The sequence below is a fragment of the Oncorhynchus mykiss genome, chromosome 1, assembly GCF_013265735.2.
Source record: "Oncorhynchus mykiss isolate Arlee chromosome 1, USDA_OmykA_1.1, whole genome shotgun sequence".
Lineage (NCBI taxonomy): Eukaryota > Metazoa > Chordata > Actinopteri > Salmoniformes > Salmonidae > Oncorhynchus > Oncorhynchus mykiss.
In genome coordinates this window covers 23,465,420-23,484,978 of record NC_048565.1, presented here as the reverse complement: position 1 = coordinate 23,484,978, position 19,559 = coordinate 23,465,420, and the positions used below count along the sequence as shown (strand labels likewise).

The 19,559-nt window shown below is 42.8% G+C and overlaps 1 protein-coding gene across 4 annotated transcripts in view; it reads left to right on the top strand.

The window, feature by feature from the left end:
• Positions 1 to 19,559, top strand: part of LOC110510575 (NT-3 growth factor receptor) — a 298,705-nt gene that overhangs the window by 134,797 nt on the left and 144,349 nt on the right. For all 4 annotated transcript variants that reach the window (XM_021592045.2, XM_021591998.2, XM_021591958.2 and 1 more), the window contains exon 4: positions 5,341 to 5,409. In XM_021592045.2, the coding sequence (XP_021447720.1) occupies positions 5,341 to 5,409 (69 nt within the window). The remainder of the gene's footprint in view (positions 1 to 5,340; positions 5,410 to 19,559) is intronic.

Below are 19,559 nucleotides of genomic sequence, written 5' to 3'. Positions count from 1 at the left end.
CCCTCATGCTTCAAGAGGGCCACCATTGTTCCTGTTCCCAAGAAAGCTAAGGTAACTGAGCTAAATGACTATCTCCCCATAGCACTCACTTCCGTCATCATGAAGTGCTTTGAGAGACTAGTCAAGAACCATATCGCCTCCACCCTACCTGACACCCTAGACCCACTCCAACTTGCTTACCGCCCCAATAGGTCCACAGACAACGCAATCGCAATCACACTGCACACTGCCCTAACCCATCTGGACAAGAGGAATACCTATGTAAGAATGCTGTTCATCGACTAACGCTCAGTATTTAACACCATAGTACCCTCCAGACTCGTCATTAAGCTCGAGACCCTGGGTCTCGACCCCGCCCTGTGCAACTGGGTACTGGACTTCCTGATGGGCCGCAACCAGGTGGTGAGGGTAGGAAACAATATCTCCACCCCGCTGATCCTCATCACTGGGGCCCCACAAGGATGCGTTCTCAGCCCTCTCCTGTACACCCTGTTCACCCATGACTGTGTGGCCATGCACGCCCCCAACTCAATCATCAAGTTTGCAGACGACACTACAGTGGTAGGCTTGATTACCAACAATGACAAGACAGCCTAGAGGGAGGAGGTGAGGGCCCTCGGAATGTGGTGTCAGGTAAATAACCTCACACTCAATATCAACAAAACAAAGGAGATTATCATGGACTTCAGGAAACCGCAGAGGGAGCAACCCCCTATCCACATCGACGGGACAGTAGTGGAGAAGGTGGAAAGTTTTATGTTCCTCGGCGTACACATCAAGGAGAAACTGAAATGGTCCACCCACACAGACAGCATGGTAAAGAAGGCACAGCAGCTCCCAGACAAACTAAACTTCTTTGCTCGCTTTGAGGACAATACAGTGCCACCGACACGGCCCACTACCAAAACCTGCGGACTTTCCTTCACTGCAGGCAATGTGAGTAAAACATTTTGACATGTTAACCCTCACAAGGCTGGCATCCCTAGCTGCGTCCTCAGAGCATGCACAGACCACCTGGCTGGTGTGTTTACAGACATATTCAATCAATCCTATCCCCGTCTGCTGTTCCCACATGCTTCAAGAGGGCCACCATTGTTCCTGTTCCCAAGAAAGCTTGCAGCAGCGCCTCTTCAACCTCAGGAGGCTGAATAAATGTGGCTTGTCACCAAAAACACACACTTCTACAGATGCACAATCGAGAGCATCCTGTTGGGCTGTATCACCGGCTGGTACGGCAACTGCTCCGCCCACAACCGTAAGGCTCTCCAGAGGGTAGTGAGATCTGCACAACGCATCACCGGGGGCAAACTACCTGCCCTCCAGGACACCTACACCACCCGATGTCACAGGAAGGCCATAAAGATCATCAAGGACAACAACCACCCGAGTCACTGCCTGTTCACCCCGCTATCATCCAGAAGGTGAGGTCAGTACAGGTGCATCAAAGCTGGGACCGAGAGACTGAAAAACAGCTTCTATCTCAAGGCCATCAGACTGTTAAACAGCCATCACTAACATTGAGTGGCTGTTGCCAACATACTGACTCATCTATAGCCACTTTAATAATTACAATTTGGATGTAATAAATGTATCACTTGCCACTTTAAACAATGCCACTTTATATACTGTTTACATACCCTACATTACTCATCTCATATCTATATACTGTACTCTATACCATCTACTGCATCTTGCCTGTGCCGTTCGGCCATCGCTCACCCATATATTTTTACGTACATATTCTTATTCATTCCTTTACACTTGTGTGTATAAGGTAGTTGTTGTGAAATTGTTAAATTACTTGTTAGATATTACTGCATGGTCGGAACTAGAAGCACAAGCATTTCGCTACACTCACATTAACATGTGCTAACCATGTGTATGTGACAAATAAAATTGGATTTGATCTGTTTCTAGATGGTTTGTAACACATGTATTTAGTGTTTATAACGGCTTTATGAAGCCTTTATAAGCTGCATGTAATTTCTTTAAACAATAAAAGCAAATTTGTAAAAATATCTGACAACGTAGCGTTTTGGAATGGATCTCTTGATTTGCATCTAATTCCAGTGTCTATAATTGTCCTTCTCAGTGCAGTCTGTAGAATTCCCATTTCTCATTAGTGTTTCACCATCCTCAGGGGGACAGTGAGGTTTGACAGACAGACAGAGGGACAGACAGACATAATATTTTTGCCGACTGGGCTGGCTCTGGCTGCATGTTCTTTTCTTACCACTGGTCTCTTAATACAGGGTTTCCCAAACTCGGTCCTGGGGCCTGCCCTGGGTACATGTTTTGGTTTTTGCCCTAGCCCTGCACAGCTTATTCAAACAACCAACTCATCATCAAGCTTTGATTATTTAAATCAGCTGTGTAGTGCTAGGGGAAAAAAACGAAACAGGCGCCCAGGGCAGGTCCCAGGACCGAGTTTGGGAAACCCTATCCTAATACACAGTGTCCAGATGAACTCCTCCTTTGTGTGCCAAGAATAATAACATGTAGGAAAAAAACACTCGGCCCCTACTTGTCCCTGTGGATGCAGCTTTAATAATCTCATTTTCAATTTAATGAGGTGATTAGAATGCCAGGGGCCAGGGGTGCACAGGAATGTGTTATGGAGGAAGCTAACAACATCCTGAGTCCTCCTGGCGTCTTGGTGCTGCAGTCCTCCTGACTCCTGCAGCTTGGGGATTAGTTACAGTTGTCTCTGGAGACTTGGCTCGACGCGGCTCCTGTAATACCGGGTCTGATGCCCTGGTGGTCCCAGGTCCTCCCTCTACTAAAGAAGACAGTGCACCACACAGCGCTGTTGATTTGGGGAGAGAAGGCAATAACAAATACATATATAAATCAAATCAGACCGTGCCACAAAGCTTTTGCTTTGCCATGGAAACAGGCATGTGCAGCAGCATAGCAGTGTTTAGTAGTGTTAGCGTATCGTGATCCCTATTCACCCAACCACCAGCTGAAGGACTAGCCAAGGAGGCACATTAAGCAGCATGGGCATGTCTCTCTGAAATGTAAGGAAAGATTGTGTGCTATTCTGATTGTAGTATTTTGATGCAATTAACCTGGACAGACCTTTTTCCTGTTAGACCAAACCATAAAGCACATAAAAAACATAGGCTACCCATGGATCAAGTATTCCATAACATATCTAATAATGGTATAGAATGGTCTTAACGGGAAGATTTCCCATATCTTAACCTGAAATTTACCCCCTTCTCCTAAAAGGGTGCTCTCATTCAGTATCCCTCAATGATTGAGGTAAATAGAAAATGGTACAGACTCCGTCTACCGCAACCCAGTGATATTAAATCCTTGAAATGGAGTGAATGAGTGCCCACTGCAGGGAGAAGGTGTGTGTGTGTGATGGGGATTGGGCTGTAGTGTGGGGCACAGGCAGCCAGCCCTCAGCTGGGTAATTTGACTCTCCGTATCCTCTAGCTGAATTAGTCACAGTGGCTGCTGAAGAGCCTCCTGTGCCTGACCAATTGAGGCCGGCTTCTTACCCGTAATGACGGATACTGAGCTTATTCTACCTACCGCCAGGTCCCAGATAGGGTTGGATTTAGTGTGAAGTGGGATGATTTCATCTCTATTTGTGAAACTAGCCTGAACTGCCTATGCTGCTGTATATCTCACTGTCCATGGTGCTGAAGTAAGAGCAGATTAAGGGCTGTATATGAAAATGGCAGCTGTCCATGGTCCTGTAGTAGAGAGGAGCAGGTAAGGAGTATGCACTGTATATTATACAGCAATATGGACTATGGACAGCACTGATAGATACTCCTGTGCCCATAGTTCTGTATACTGAGGGAAGGTCAGCGTTGTCTCAGAGGTCTTGCACTGTCAATGGTCCTATAAAGAGAGACTACTGAGAGGTGTATGTGTTGTAGTCCCTCACTGTCCATGGTGCTGCAGAGCAGAGCAGCAGAGGGGACAGGTCAGTGACAGACAGGCAGCTAGGCAGCAGTCCCCCGGTCCCCAGGGCCAGACAAGTGGTAAGAATGCAGTGGAATGCATTGATTATCTGTCAGCCAGGTCTGCTAGGATCTAACCAGGGCAGTGTTAGGGTATTAAGTATCTGAAGTATTCAATGAATATTGATAATGAGGGGCTGTTCGTTATGCTCCACTGTTAGTGATTCAGCCCCTGGTGCTCACTGTCTCTTCACAGAGAAGGGTTGGAGTGGGCTTGGGTGAATGATCCCTAGTGGGCTTCCCACTGTGTTAGTTTGATGGTGCAATATTTTCACATCATTGAATTGTGCTTGAGCACAGCCTCGTATGTCAGGCTGTAGCATATCATTTTTCACTTCTGTAAGTTCACACCTTTTCGAATTGTAAGTCGCTGTGGATAAGAGCATCTGTTAAATGACAAAAATCTAAAAATCTAAATACATGGTTATCAGCTGAAGCTCCCTCTGCAGAATACAAACAGATCCTTTGGTGGGCCACTCACTCTCCCTCTGCAGAATACAAACAGATCCTTTGGTGGGCCACTCACTCTCCCTCTGCAGAATACAAACAGATCCTTTGGTGGGCCACTCACTCTCCCTCTGCAGAATACAAACAGATCCTTTGGTGGGCCACTCCCTCTCCCTCTGCAGAATACAAACAGATCCTTTGGTGGGCCACTCACTCTCCCTCTGCAGAATACAAACAGATCATTTGGTGGGCCACTCACTCTCCCTCTGCAGAATACAAACAGATCCTTTGGTGGGCCACTCAATCTCCCTTGCAGAATACAAACAGATCATTTGGTGGGCCACTCCCTCGTCCTTTCCCTCTGCAGAATACAAACAGATCACCTGGTGGGCCACTCACTCTCCCTCTGCAGAATACAAACAGATACCTTAGTGGGCCACTCACTCTCCCTCTGCAGAATACAAACAGATCCCTTTGTGGGACACTCCCTCTCCCTCTCCCTCTGCAGAATACAAACAGATCCCTTTGTGGGACACTCCCTCTCCCTCTGCAGAATACAAACAGATCCCTTTGCAGAATACTTCCATTTCAGGGTTTACCATCTTGGAGCGGTGCTCTGGTGATTACATGCCTTATCTGCTTTTCAGCCACCTTCTTTGTATTGGATTTGAAGGCCTCAGGTCCTCGCTGTCTCTATTTAATTTGTTGTCTTGAAAATGACCAAGTCTGTCTTTATTGGATTGTCAGGGCTACTCCATTCCCTCCAGCACCACTTATTCCCTGATGATTTTTCAGTTTGTTTTATTTGTGCTTTGTCTTTTCTCAGATACTGTTTTCTTCATCAGCCTCGACCACACAGTCCAGCACTAACACATTTATCATGTGTTTTCTCTCTCCCTCTCTTCTACAGAAACTTATCGAAGAACCCTCTGACCACATTATCATGGCAACTCTTCCAGAATCTGCAACTCTTCGAGCTGTAAGTTTGTATACAATTATCATCTTGTTTTATGGACTTATGCACCTATAAAAACTTTCATAAAAACCTGATATATATAAGTGTGCAACCTACCTTCAATGTTTCCAAATGGATTCCCATCTACCTCCATTAGAAGCTAAACAACAATTAACCTGAAGAAAAACATTGGAAGAGACAAACAACACTATAGTCCCTGCATCATTGATGTTGATTTAATGGATGTGACATAAAAGTGTGCAACTTGGAGAGGTCCAGGCCGGGTGATCCTCTAGCCCAGAGTGTCTTGTTTGTCCAAAAACATACCAGCAATCAGTGTGTTTATGACCTGAATCTTATAGTTGTTTGGGCTACTTTCCTCCCTCCCAGTAGAAGACATAAAATGTAATCTAGGGTTGAGATGGCCGTCATAGAGTTATAACACATGGGCATCCCCTCCATCCTCTCCAGCCCAGGAATCAGAGTGCTTCCCCTAAATAAGAGAGCCTCAGCCAGGCCCTGACGCAGAGCAGAGAGCAGGCTTTATCATGGCTCAACCCAGCTCAGCATGGGAAACAATGGGACAGCAGCTGTATGGTTGTGGTTTAAATGTGGTATTTTATGTTATGGAAGCAGGACAGCTCTTCTGAGGAGGCCCATCATCTTTTCAGGGTTGCTTGTCTAATAGTTAAAAAAAGACATACTTGGAAATGTTATACCAGAGTAAGAATAGCATGGGGAGCAGAGCAGCAGTTGATGAAAAGAGTTCTAAAGTAGATGTAAGATAAACGTGTATGGAAAGTGTTAAGTGAAGAAGATACAAACAAGTGGCTGTTTTTAAAACACAGATTAATTATAGACTCTAGAGATGTTAATTTTCATGTGCACTTATTGATATGGATATTCCTTTTGGTACCATTATCATTGTTATTCATAGCCATTTTAGCTGTATGTGTTGTCTGAAGAGTATGGACTTTTAGAAGGATAAAGCACAAATATTTCAGACTCTTTCAGAGTCTGCTTAAAGTATTTAATCTGTAATTACTAAAACTGTTCAACAAAGGCTCAGTGATAAGCACTCGACAGCACACCTTGAACAAAGAGAATAATCTCATGAAAAGAAGATGAAACCGGTTATAAATGAGTGCCATTTCCGTGCGACCAATTGGGAACAAAGACATTGATTCATTTTTTTTTTATGTGGCGTAGAGCCTAACAAAAGACTAACAAAACATAATTCAATGGATAAGAGAAACAGAGTTTATCTCCCTTTTTCTTAAATGATTTACTCTCCCATCCCCTGTGGAATGTCAGCACAATGACAAACACACCAAACACAGACGGGCTGTGGCATGCAGATGTGCTTCTGGTCCTGTGTCTGAAATTGCACCCTATGGGCCCTGGTCAGAAGTAGTGTGCACTATATAGGGTATAGGTTGCCATTTTGGACATAGCCTGTGTCTGTCTTGAATGGTGAGTGTTGGTCTGTTGGTCCTCATAGTGCCATGCTCTCTCCTGGGACCACATCTGTTGATTAAAACTAGACAGGCAGAGTGATGGCTTTTCGTTCCAGATCAGAGTGCATCAGAGTCTTGCCTGTCAGTTTGAAATGGAGGTTGCTGCTTTTGTGGATGTGTTACAACTGAAGCTTTTAGGCACTGAGCAGTCAGACCCCTATTCACTGGTTATAAGATAACAAGTGATTGCTTTTATTATTTAAATGGAAGTAAGGGGTTTCAGGATAGGGCATGGGTCCCATGATACATTTGGCACATACATGTGCTGGGAGATATTCACATAAGATGCAGTAATTTGTTGTAATCAATGCTGCAGAAGGCATACAGTTGCTTAATCTTCTCGAAGGCAAAAATTGCCTAATTGTTTTGCCATTGTAAAATAGTTGTTGTTACAGACCTCAGACACATTGATGCCATACTTGCACAAAATGTGCCACAACCAATTACAATCATAGATTTGCTTGTGTGTGATAGAACGCTACATTGTAGCTGATCTCCTTCATCCACTTCAACAAATTTGCATTATTTAAATTGAGCTTTGAGGTCCAGTAGTGAATAGGGCCTTGAACCCACTGTTACTGTGCCCCGAAGATTCACAGATAACCAGTTTAGTGGTGTATGCCACCTGGTAGTGATTGTAATGGAGGTACATGACAGCTATTTGACAAGACCAACATCTTTTTTTCACCTTTATTTAACCAGTTGGCCAGTTGAGAACAAGTTCTCATTTACAACTGCGACCTGGCCAAGATAAAGCAAAGCAGTGTGACACAAACAACACAGAGTTACACATGGGATAAACAAACGTACAGCCAATAACACAATAGAAAAATATATATACAGTTTCTGCAAATGTAGTAAGATTAGGGAGGTAAGGCAATAAAAAGGCCATAGTAGTGAAATAATTACAATTTAGCAATTAAACACTGGTGATAGATGTGCAGAAGATTAATGTGCAAGTAGAGATACTGGGGTGTAAAGGAGCAAAAAATAAATAACAATACGGGGATGAGGTAGTTGGGTGGGCTATTTACAGATGGGCTGTGTACAGGTGCAATGATCTGTATGCTGCCCTGACAGCTGATGCTTAAAGTTAGCGAGGGAGATATAAGACTCCAGCTTCAGTGATTTTTGCAATTCGTTCCAGTCATTGGCAGCAGAGAACTGTAAGAAAAGGCGGCCAAAGGAAGAGTTGTCTTTGGGGATGACCAGTAAAATATACCTGCTGGAGCGCATGCTATGGGTGGGTGCTGCCATGGTGACCAGTGAGATGAGATAAGGTGGGACTTTACCTAGCAAAGACTTATAGATGACCTGGAGCCAGTGGGTTTGGCGACAAATATGAAGTGAGGGCCAGCCAACGAGAGCATACAAGTCGCAGTGATGGGTGGTATATGGGGCTTTGGTGACAAAACGGATGGCACTGTGATAGACTACATCAATCTTGTCACGAAAATCAGAAAAGCAATCAAATTAAATCGTTTACCTTTGATGAACTTCAGATGTTTTCACTCACGAGACTCCCAGGTAGAGAGCCAAAGTTAATTTTTTCCCAAAAGATTATTTTTGTAGGCGAAATAGCTCCATTTGTTCTTGACGTTTGGCTAAGAAATCGACCGGAAATTGCGGACACGACAATGCCGAAAAGATGCTCGACTATGCATATTCTTGACAGTTTTGGAAAGAAAACACTCTGACGTTTCAGAATCTGCAAAGATTTTGTCTGTAAGTGCCCCAGAACTCATTCTACAGGCGAAACCAAGATGATGCATCACCCAGGAATTAGCAGAATTTCTGAAGCTCTGTTTTCCATTCTCTCCTTATATGGCTGTGATTGCGCAAGGAATGAGCCTACACTTTCTGTCGTTCGCCCAAGGTCTTAGCAGCATTGTGACGTATTTGTAGGCATATCATTGGAAGATTGGCCATAAGAGACTACATTTTCCAGAGGTCCGCCCGGTGTCCTTTGTCTAAATTTGTGCGTAATCTTCAGGTGCGGTCATTTTCTCCTGGGATTCAGGAGAGAAAGCATGTGTCCAAGAACGATGTATCAATGAAGAGATATGTGAAGAACACCTTGAGGATTGATTCTAAACAACGTTTGCCATGTTTTCAGTCGATATTATGGAGTTAATTTGGAAAAAAGTTTGCGTTTTGAGGACTGAATTTATGGATTTTTTTTGGTAGCCAAATGTGATGTATAAAACGGAGCTATTTCTAATACACAAGGAATCTTTTTGGAAAAACTGAGCATCTGCTATCTAACTGAGAGTATCCTCATTGAAAACATCAGAAGTTCTTCAAAGGTAAATGATTTTATTTGAAGGCTTTTATGTTTTTGTTAATGTTGCGTGCTGGATGCTAACGCTAATGCTAACGCTAAATGCTAACGCGAAATGCTAACTCTAGCTAGCTACTTTTACACAAATGATTGTTTTCCTATGGTTGAGAAGCATATTTTGAAAATCTGAGATGACAGTGTTGTTTACAAAAGGCTAAGCTTGAGAGATGGCATATTTATTTCATTTCATTTGCGATTTTCATAAATAGTTAACGTTGTGTTATGCTAATGAGCTTGCTGATAGATTTACACAATCCTGGATACAGGGGTTTTTTCATAGCTAAACGTGACGCAGAAAACGGAGCGATTTGTCCTAAACAAATAATCTTTCAGGAAAAACTGAACATTTGCTATCTGAGAGTCTCCTCATTGAAAACATCTGAAGTTCTTCAAAGGTAAATGATTTTTTTGAATGCTTTTCTGTTTTTTTGTGTAAATGTTGCCAGCTGAATGCTAATGCTAAATGCTACGTTAGCCATCAATACTGTTACACAAATGCTTGTTTTGCAATGGTTGAGAAGCATATTTTGAAAATCTGAGATGACAGTGTTGTTAACAAAAGGCTAAGCTTGAGAGATGGCATATTTATTTCATTTCATTTGCGATTTTCATGAATAGTTAACGTTGCGTTATGGTAATGAGCTTGAGTCTGTATTCACGAAACCGGATCCGGGATGGGGAGATCAGAAAGGTTAATGGCTACCTCTGTACTTTACGCCAGATTTTCTCCGGGAGCATCATGTAACCACTTACGCAATGTAGTCCCCTACGGGTATTCTTCAACATAAATGCGTAAAACTACGTCACAATGCTGTAGACACCTTGGGGAATACGTAGAAAGCCTAAGCTGGTTCATAGCACATTCACAGCTCAATGGGGACCCATTGGCACGCAGCGCTTTCAAAATATGGGGCTCTTCCGGATTGGATTTTTCTCAGGCTTTCGTCTGCAACATCAGTTCTGTTATACTCACAGACAATATCTTTACAGTTTTGGAAACATGAGAGTGTTTTCTATCCAAAGCTGTCAATTATATGCATATTCTAGCATCTTGTCCTGACAAAATATCCCGTTTAAAACGGGAACGGTTTTTCCCCAAAAATGAAAATACTGCCCCTAGAGTCGCAACAGGTTTTAACACAGTGTCCGAAGAAGGGCCAGAAGTATACAGAATGGTGTCGTTTGCGTAGAGGTGGATCAAAGAATCACCAGCAGCAAGAGCGACATCATTGATGTATACAGAGAAAAGAGTCAGCCGGAGAATTCAACCCTGTGGCACCCCCATAGAGACTGCCAGAGGTCCGGACAACAGGCCCTCCAATTTGACACACTGAACTCTATCTGAGAAGTAGTTGGTGAACAAGGCGAAGAAGTCATTTGAGAAACCAAGGCTATTGAGTCTGCCAATAAGAATGCGGTGACTGACAGAGTCGAAAGCCTTGGCCAGGTCGATGAAGATGGCTGCACGGTATTGTCTTTTTTTCGATGGCAGTTATGATATCGTTTAGGATCTTGAGCGTGGCTGAGGTGCACACATGACCGACTCGGAAACCAGGTTGTATAGCGGAGAAGGTACGGTGGGATTCGAAATGGTCGGTGATCTGTTTGTTAACTTGGCTTTTGAAGACTTTAGAAAGGCAGGGCAGGATGGATATAGGTCTGTATCAGTTTGGGTCTAGAGTGTCTCCCCTTTTGAAGAGGGGGATGACCGCGGCAGCTTTCCAATATTTAGGAATCTCAGATGATACAAAAGAGTAGTTGAACAGGCTTGTAATAGGGGTTGCAACAATTGCAGCGGATACTTTTAGAAAGAGAAGGTCCAGATTTCTAGCTCAGCTGATTTGTAAGGGTCCAGATTTTTCTGCTCTTTTAGAACATCACCTATCTGGATTTGGGTGATAGAGAAATGGGGGATTCTTGGGCAAGTTTCTGTGGGGGGTGCAGAGCTGTTGACCAGGGGGAGGAGTAGCCAGATGGAAAGCATGGCCAGCCGTAGAAAAATGCTTATTGAAATTCGTGAAATTCTCAAGTAGATTGGTCACGAAAGTCAGAAAAGCAATAAATTAAATCGCTTACCTTTGATGATCTTCGGATGTTTGCCCTCACGAGACTCCCAGTTACACAATAAATGTTCCTTTTGTTCCATAAAGATTATTTTTATATCCAAAATACCTCCATTTGTTTGGCGCTTTATGTACAGAAATCCACAGGCTCGGGCGGTCACGACATCGCAGACGGAAATTCCAAATAGTATCCGTAATGTTCACAGAAACATGTAAAATGTTTTTTATAATCAATCCTCAGGTTGTTTTTTCAATATATAATCGATAATATATCAACCGGGACTATAGCTTCGTCAATGGGAGAGAGAGACACAATGGCTGCTCCAAACTGTTGCACAAGCAAAACTCTGGGGACACCCAGCTATACACTGACGCGATGTGATCTTTCTCGCTCATTTTTCAAAATAAAAGCCTGAAGACTGAAGACTGTTCACAACATGGGGAAGACATAGGAAAAGGAATCTGGTTGATATCCCTTTAAATGGAGGGAAGGCATTCAATGGAACATGGAGCTTTCAAAATAGAGGCCACTTCCTGGTTGAAGTTTCCTCAGGTTTTTGCCTGCAATATCAGTTCTGTTATACTCACAGACAATATTTTGACAGTTTTGGAAACTTTAGAGTGTTTTCTATCCTAATCTGACAATTATATGCATATTCTAGATTCTGGGCCTGAGAAATAGGCAGTTAAATATGGGTATGTTTTTCATCCAAAAATCAAAATACTGCCCCCTACACTCAACAGGTTTAAAGAACAACCAGGCATCCTCTACTGACGGGATGATGTCAATATCCTTCCAGGATACCCGAGCCAGGTCGATCAGAAAAACCTGCTCGCTGAAGTGTTTTAGGGAGCATTTGACAGTAATGAGGGGTGGTCGTTTGACCGTGGACCCATTACGGACGCAGGAAATGACGCAGGCAGTGATCACTGAGATCCTGGTTGAAGACAGCAGAGGTGTATATAGAGGGCAGGTTGGTCAGCATGATATCTATGAGGGTGCCCGTGTTTACGGATTTAGGGTTGTACCTGGTAGGTTCCATGATCATTTGTGTGTGATTGAGGGCATCTATCTTAGATTGTAGGACAGCCGGGGTGTTAAGCATATCCCAGTTTAGGTCACCTAACAGTACAAACTCGGAAGATAAATGGGGGGCAATTAATTAACATATGGTGTCCAGGGCACCGTTGTGGGCTGAGGGTGGTCTATAACAAGCGGAAACAGTGAGAGACTTATTTCTGGAAAGGTGGATTTTTAAAAGTAGAAGCTGGAACTGTTTGTGCACAGACCTGGATAGCATGACAGAACTCTGCAGGCTATCTCTGCAGTAGATGGCACTTCCACCCCTTTTGGCAGTTCTATCTTGGCGGAAAATGTTGTAGTTGGGGATGGAAATTTCTTAATTTTTTGGTGGCCTTCCTAAGCCAGGTTTCAGACACAGCTAGGACATCAGGGTTGGCGGAGTGTGCTAAAGCAGTGAATAAAATACATTTAGGGAGGAGACTTCTGATGTTAACATGCATGAAACCAAGGCTTTTATGGTTACAGAAGTCAAATGATAGCACCTGGGGAATAGGAGTGGAACTTGGTGCTACAGGGCCTGGGTTAACCTCTACATCACCAGAGGAGCAGAGGAGGAGTAGGATAAGGGTACGGCTAAAGGCTATAAGAACTGGTCGTCTAGTGCGTTGGGGACAGAGAATAAAATAAGCAGATTTCTGGGCGTTGTAGAAAGGATTCGAGGCATAATGTACAGCCAAGGGTATGGTAGCATCTGAGTACTGTGTAGGTAAACCTAGGCGTTGAGTGACGATGTGAGAGGTTTTGTCTCTGGAGGCACCAGTTAAGCCAGGTGAGGTCTCCGCATGTGTGTGGGTTGGGCCAAAAGAGCTATCTAAGGCATTTTGAGCGGGACTGAGGGTTCAACAGTGAAATAAAATAATAAGAACTAGCCGAGGCTGCAGTAGACAATGCATATTGACATTAGAGAGAGGCATAAAGCGATCACAGGTGTTAATCAGGAGTGCAAAGACAACAATGGTAAATGGCAATGAATGGGCAGAGCAGGTCAGTTAGGTACATACAGGACCTCAGTTTGAGGCTGGGGCCGACAGGTAAACAAAATGAGGTACAGTGTTATTGAAACAGTCAAGGGGGCATCAGCTGTGTAGCCGAGTGATCATAGGGTCAAAAGAGCAGCAATAGGTGAGTCAGGGTGCCGTTCGGTAGTCACTACTACGCTAGGCGAGCAGGGTACACAGCGTTCAGAAAAGCTAGCGGGCCAGGGATAGTAGATAGTTCTTCGGCGACATCAGTCCAGTTGTGATCGATCGGAGGGGCTCCGTGTCGACTATAAAAGGTCCAGGCCAATTGGCAAAGGAGGTATTGTAACCCTAGAATTAGCTGGTATATGGGCCTAGCTCGAGGCTAGCTCAAGGCTAACCTGTGCTTGCTTCGGGACAGAGGCGTTAGCTAACAGTAGCCACTCGTTTGCAGCTAGCTAGCTGCGATGATCCGGTGTAATGATCCGGTGTAATGATCCAGAGTGGCAGGATTCCGGTGATATGGTAGCGAGAAGCAGTCTGATGTGCTCTGGGTTGATATCGCGCTGTGCAGGCTGGCAGATGTTGTCCGAGCTAAGCCGTGGCTAACAGAGACTAGTAGCTAGTTAGCTGGCTAGCTGCTGATGGAAGTTCCAGTTATAAGGAATAAAAATAGCAGATCTGTACCACATTGGGTGAGGCGGGTTGCAGGGAAGTATTTTTAGTTAGTAGATAGAAAGTGAGAATAAGATATATACGAAAAAGGCCGGCTATTTACATGGGAAAAAACAAAGACAAATACACATGTCCTACTGCAATGCCATCTTGCAAGAATTGTATGGATGTGTGTGAAACAGATGAGCAAAAGACCTGGGATTTATTCTTATGCTAAAAATTGCCTTTTGAATTGTGTCTAACGTTATTAGCTAGTAGCCTAGTCGAAGATGCATGATTAAAAATATTTATAGACATTTACACAAATACGCATGACCATGCCATTTTGCCACTCTACACTTGAGGCAGACCAAGAGGAACAAAAGTAAACCATGAATATGGTTTAAAATATTCCTCTGGGGGTCAAGCTGTCCTATTTTAAGAAATGTCATTGGTTGGTGGATATAGAGATCTTTGAAATGCTGATGCGGAAATCTGTGAAATCACTGTCAGCTGGTGAGGTTAGCATAGGGCTAACGTGTGCTAGGTTATCTGATGGAGCACACACTGGTTGAATCAACGATGTTTCCACATAATTTTAAGGAAATTTCATTGAACCAACATGGATTAGACGCTGAATTGACGTTTGTGCCCAGTGGACAATTACAATGTAGCGTTCTGTCACATGCAACTATGTCTACAATTGTAATTTGCTGATGTGCATTTTGAGACGGAGGTCCAGGTTAAACAAACTTTTTCTAATATTCGCAAGTATGGACCCATTGCGTTACAGCATGAAGCCTCCGGTCTAGTGCTGCTGAACCTTGTTGTTTCACTGACTGCTTCTGTGTGCATGGTTTCCTCTCTAACAGCTTGAACTAAACACAGCAACAGTAAGAGTGATACTGAAAGCACAACAGCAACAGCAGCTCCTTGTGTATCTTAACCACCATGAGCCATACCACTGTGTGCTGCTGTTTGTGTTCTGTGGTAATTGCTGTCAGCCTTTTTTGGTGCTCAACACAGGATGACTAGGGTGAAAAGGGAAAGTGTGTGTGTGCGTGCATAACCCGTGCATGTGCGTGCATACTTGCGCATGTGTGTGTGTGTGTGCATCCCTGTTCCCCAGTCCTGTAAGTGTAATCACAGAGGGGCAAATTACCTGTGCTGATAAGGCAGCTCTGAGGAAACAGGCAGGCAGCCTCATCAGGAGCCTTGGTGCTGGCTTGGGTGCAGAGGAGACCAGAGGAGACCTGCCAATCTCACTGTCCTCCCCTTACCAAGCCGGGCCTAGCAAATTAGCTGCTTTCCTAAGCTGAGACACACACACACACACACACACACACACACACACACACACACACACACACCACACACACACACATTAACAGGCACACACACACACACACACACACACACACACACACACTCACACACACAAACACACACACACACACACAAACACACACACATATTAACAGGCACACACACACACACACACACACACACACATATTAACAGGCACACACACACACATATTAACAGACACACACACACACATGCACACCGATATGGAGACTGCAGGTAATGTTTTATTTATGTACATATTTAACCTTTATTTTATCAGGAAGTCAAACTGAGACCAAGGTCTCTTTCGAAGACGAGCCTTGAATTACAGAAATTACAGAAAAGGCAGCAAAACATCAAATGTAAGAACATTTGGAAGATTCCACAAATAAGGTGCAAGAAATCTAAAAGCTGATTTACCTAACTCATTAGAGACTAAAGGAATTTCCAGAGTTAGCCATCCCTGAGACCAGGTGTAATAAGGAGTAGCAGTAACAATTTAGAGTCAGGGGAAGGATATAAGGTCCTAAACATTTTGGGATGACTTTCTTTATCTTATGAATAAAAAACAGTAGGCTTATAGAGTAGATAATGTTGAATATGGTATTATGCATTATATTGTATGTATTATTTCTAAGGCACAAGCAGGTTTGGTGTTCATCTTCATTGCTGGCCATGTGATTGATAGGGAAAATATTTTACATCAAATTTCTGCAAACTCATTTTATCTTGGATCCTTGTGGGTTGGATGAAAGCTTACAGTTTTTTTTCGATTTCTAAACGACAGTGGACACAACTGGAGTCACATGTGCAAAACTCTAACTACAGCCTGCACAGCAGCAGTTCATGTGGACTAAACTCTAGTTCGTTTTTCATTGCTTGAACACAGTTTTCAAAACTCTACACACTTATCCCATGACTTTAACCACAACCTGCACAACACTGTGGATTTACAGCACTTTGTTCAAATGCTAACACACTGCTGTCAAAACTGTGAACCACACATTCAAAACGGAATAGATTTCAGCCTTGTGCCTTTCAAACACTGCTGATTGCAATTTCAGCTGAAAGGCTAAGCAGGTGTCTTGTTTTAGACTTGTTAGTGAACACACACACATATTACAGTATATATAGGTAGAGCTCAGAAAGACTCATTTTGGAAATGGAACAAGGAAGATGGGTTCGTGGAGGGAGAAGGGTGGCAGGGAGAGGGCGGATGCGTGGAGGAAGACAAAGAAGACAAAGAGCTGTTATTTCAGATGAAATAAGGGCTACACTTATAGACCATGTCGTGAACCATGGTCTCTCATTGAGAGAGGCAGGGTTGAGGGTGCAACCCAATCTGCAAAGATTCACAGTGGCATCTGTAATGCGAATTTTCCATCATGCAAACAGGTGAGAGTTACATCCTTACAGTAAATGAAAACATTACAGGAATCTATTTTGTATTGCAATTATAGAATATTTACACAGATATATATTACAGTAAGTTTGACTGTAAAATATATTTTTACAACAGGACCCAAAGGCTGCCCCCAACAGGGGGAAGAGGAAAAATATTTTCAGATGTGCAGGAAAATGCTATTGTTGACATGGTTGTTGTCAACAATGCAATAAAACTGCGGGAGATTCAAGATAGAGTGCTGGCTGATAATGATATATTGGAAAATGTTAATTCTGTCAGCACAACAACTATTGCTCGAGTCCTAAAGAAACACCAAGTTACAATGAAATAGTTATACACTGTACCGTTCGAGAGAAACAGTGAACGGGTAAAAAAGCAAAGATACCAATATGTCCAGGTAAGACGTCTGAGGTTACGTACACAGCTATACAAAATATTTACAGTAAAAAAAAACACTAGCATTTCCACAGTAAAACTGTGCACTTACTGTTTTTCAGAGAGTAATAGAGGTGGAAGCACTGGAAAGACCACATTCATTTGTATTTATCGATGAAGCTGGATTTAACCTTGCCAAAACACGGCGCAGAGGAAGGAATGTTATAGGTCAAAGGGCCACTGTGGAGGTTCCAGGCCAAAGGGGGGGAAATATCACCATGTGTGCTGCAATGGCCAATGATGGTTTGCTTCTCAACACACCACTCATTGGCCCATACAACACAGAAAGGCTTATAGCGTTCCTAGAACAGCTCTATGCTCAGCTAGTGCCAGCAGAACAGGGGGAGCCAGTAAGAAACCCCCAAGTTTTTGTCATAGTTTGCGATAATGTTGCTTTTCACCACTCTGCAGCTGTCACAGATTGGTTTGCAGCACATCACAGATTTATGGTTTTGTACCTGCCTGCACATTCACCCTTCCTCAACCCAATAGAGGAGTTTTTCTCTGCCTGGAGGTGGAAAGTGTTTGGTCACCACCCACATGACCAAATGTCTCTTTTGGAAGCCATGCGTGCTGGATGTGAGGACACGAGTCCAGAGGACTGCCAGGGATGGATAAGGCACTCCAGAAGGTTCTTCCCCAGGTGCATGGCAAGAGAAAACATTAGATGTGATGTTGAAGAAAACCTGTGGCCGGATGCTAGAGAGAGGCAGGATTAGCCCCTCAATGATTAGCCCCCCTTGTTCAAATTACAGTATGTACTTTTAGTTTCTACCTTTTTTTTCTCATTACTGTTATTCCGTAAATTACTACAGACTATTGAAGCAAACTGCTAATTTTCATTTACCTTAAAGAATTGTTATGTTCTAAAAATTTTAATAAATCATGTGAAAGAATGTCACTCTTTTCTTTGAAGAAAATATTACTTTGTATGAAGTCACTGAAATTGTTCAAACTGTAAAGATGAAAAGTTTGTATTTTCTGTATTGGTGTTTGATGCTAGTGTTTTTACTCTCAGAGTGTTCTGAGTGACAGTGTGTGTTATCTCAGTGAGGGTTGTGCATAGTGTTTGGCTGCACTGAGCGTGTTTTGAGCCATGTGTTAAGAGTTGTGTTGCTTGGAATGAGTTTTGCAGGTGATGTGAACTGTTTAGCTCAGGTGACTGTTGGTAGTGCAGACTGTAGTTAGAGTTTTGCACATGTGACTCCAGTTGTGCCCACTGTCGTTTAGCAATCGAAAAAAACTGTAATTATTATTATTATTATTATTATTTTTTTACCTTTATTTAACTACGTAAATAATTACAGAATATTGAGTGCTGGATCAAAGTTAAAAAATAAAAGTAGAACTCCAAAGTCCAAAATGTTATTCCCTATTAGCTTTGCTCATTTCAGTCATGATTTTTGGAGTGCAGAGAGATTTCTAATGGACCTTATTGGCAACCAAAACCATCCCCAGTTGGTCACACTTTAATAAGCCAAAAACACTGCAATCTTTTCCCCAGCCTTTTTTCACCATCAAACCTTCAGATACACTTCTTAAATATACAGTACCAGTCAAACATTTGGACACACCTACTCATTCAAGGATTTTTCTTTATTTTTACTATTTTCTACATTGTAGAATAATAGTGAAGACATCAAAGCTATGAAATAACACATATGGAATCATGGAGTAATTAAAAAACTCCTGCGTTTGTTGATTGCATGTTTTGGCTATTCAAATGAGCTGTGTCTGGTGGTGGTTTGACATATATATGTGCTATGTTTTCGCCGTAAAACATTTTAGAAATCTGACTTGCTGGCTAGATGAACAAGGTGTTTATCTTTCATTTGAGCTATTGGACTTGTTAATGTGTGGAGGTTAAATATTTCTAAGAATATTTTTGCGTTCCATGCGCCACCGTTCCAGCTGAACGTGGGAGGGTTGGTTCCCAACTGGGAACCAGTATCTCTAAAAGGTTACAAATCTAAATATATTTTAGATTTGAGATTGTTAAAAGTTGCCACCCTTTGCTTTGATGACAGCTTTGCACACTCTTGGCATTCTGTCAACCAGCTTCATGAGGTAGTCACCTGGAATGCATTTCAATTAACAGGTGTGTATTGTTGAAAGGTAATTTTTGCAACTTCTTTCCTTCTTAATATGTTTAATATCAGTTGTGTTGTGACAAGGTACAGCAGGGGTGGTATACAGAAGACCAAGTCCATATTATGGCAAGAACAGCTGAAATAAGCAAAGAGAAATGACAGTCCACATTACTTTAAGACATGAAGGTCAGTCAATCCAGAAAATGTCAAGAACATTTAAAGTTTCTTCAAGTGCAGTCACAACAAACATCAAGCGCTATGATGAAACTGGCTCTCATG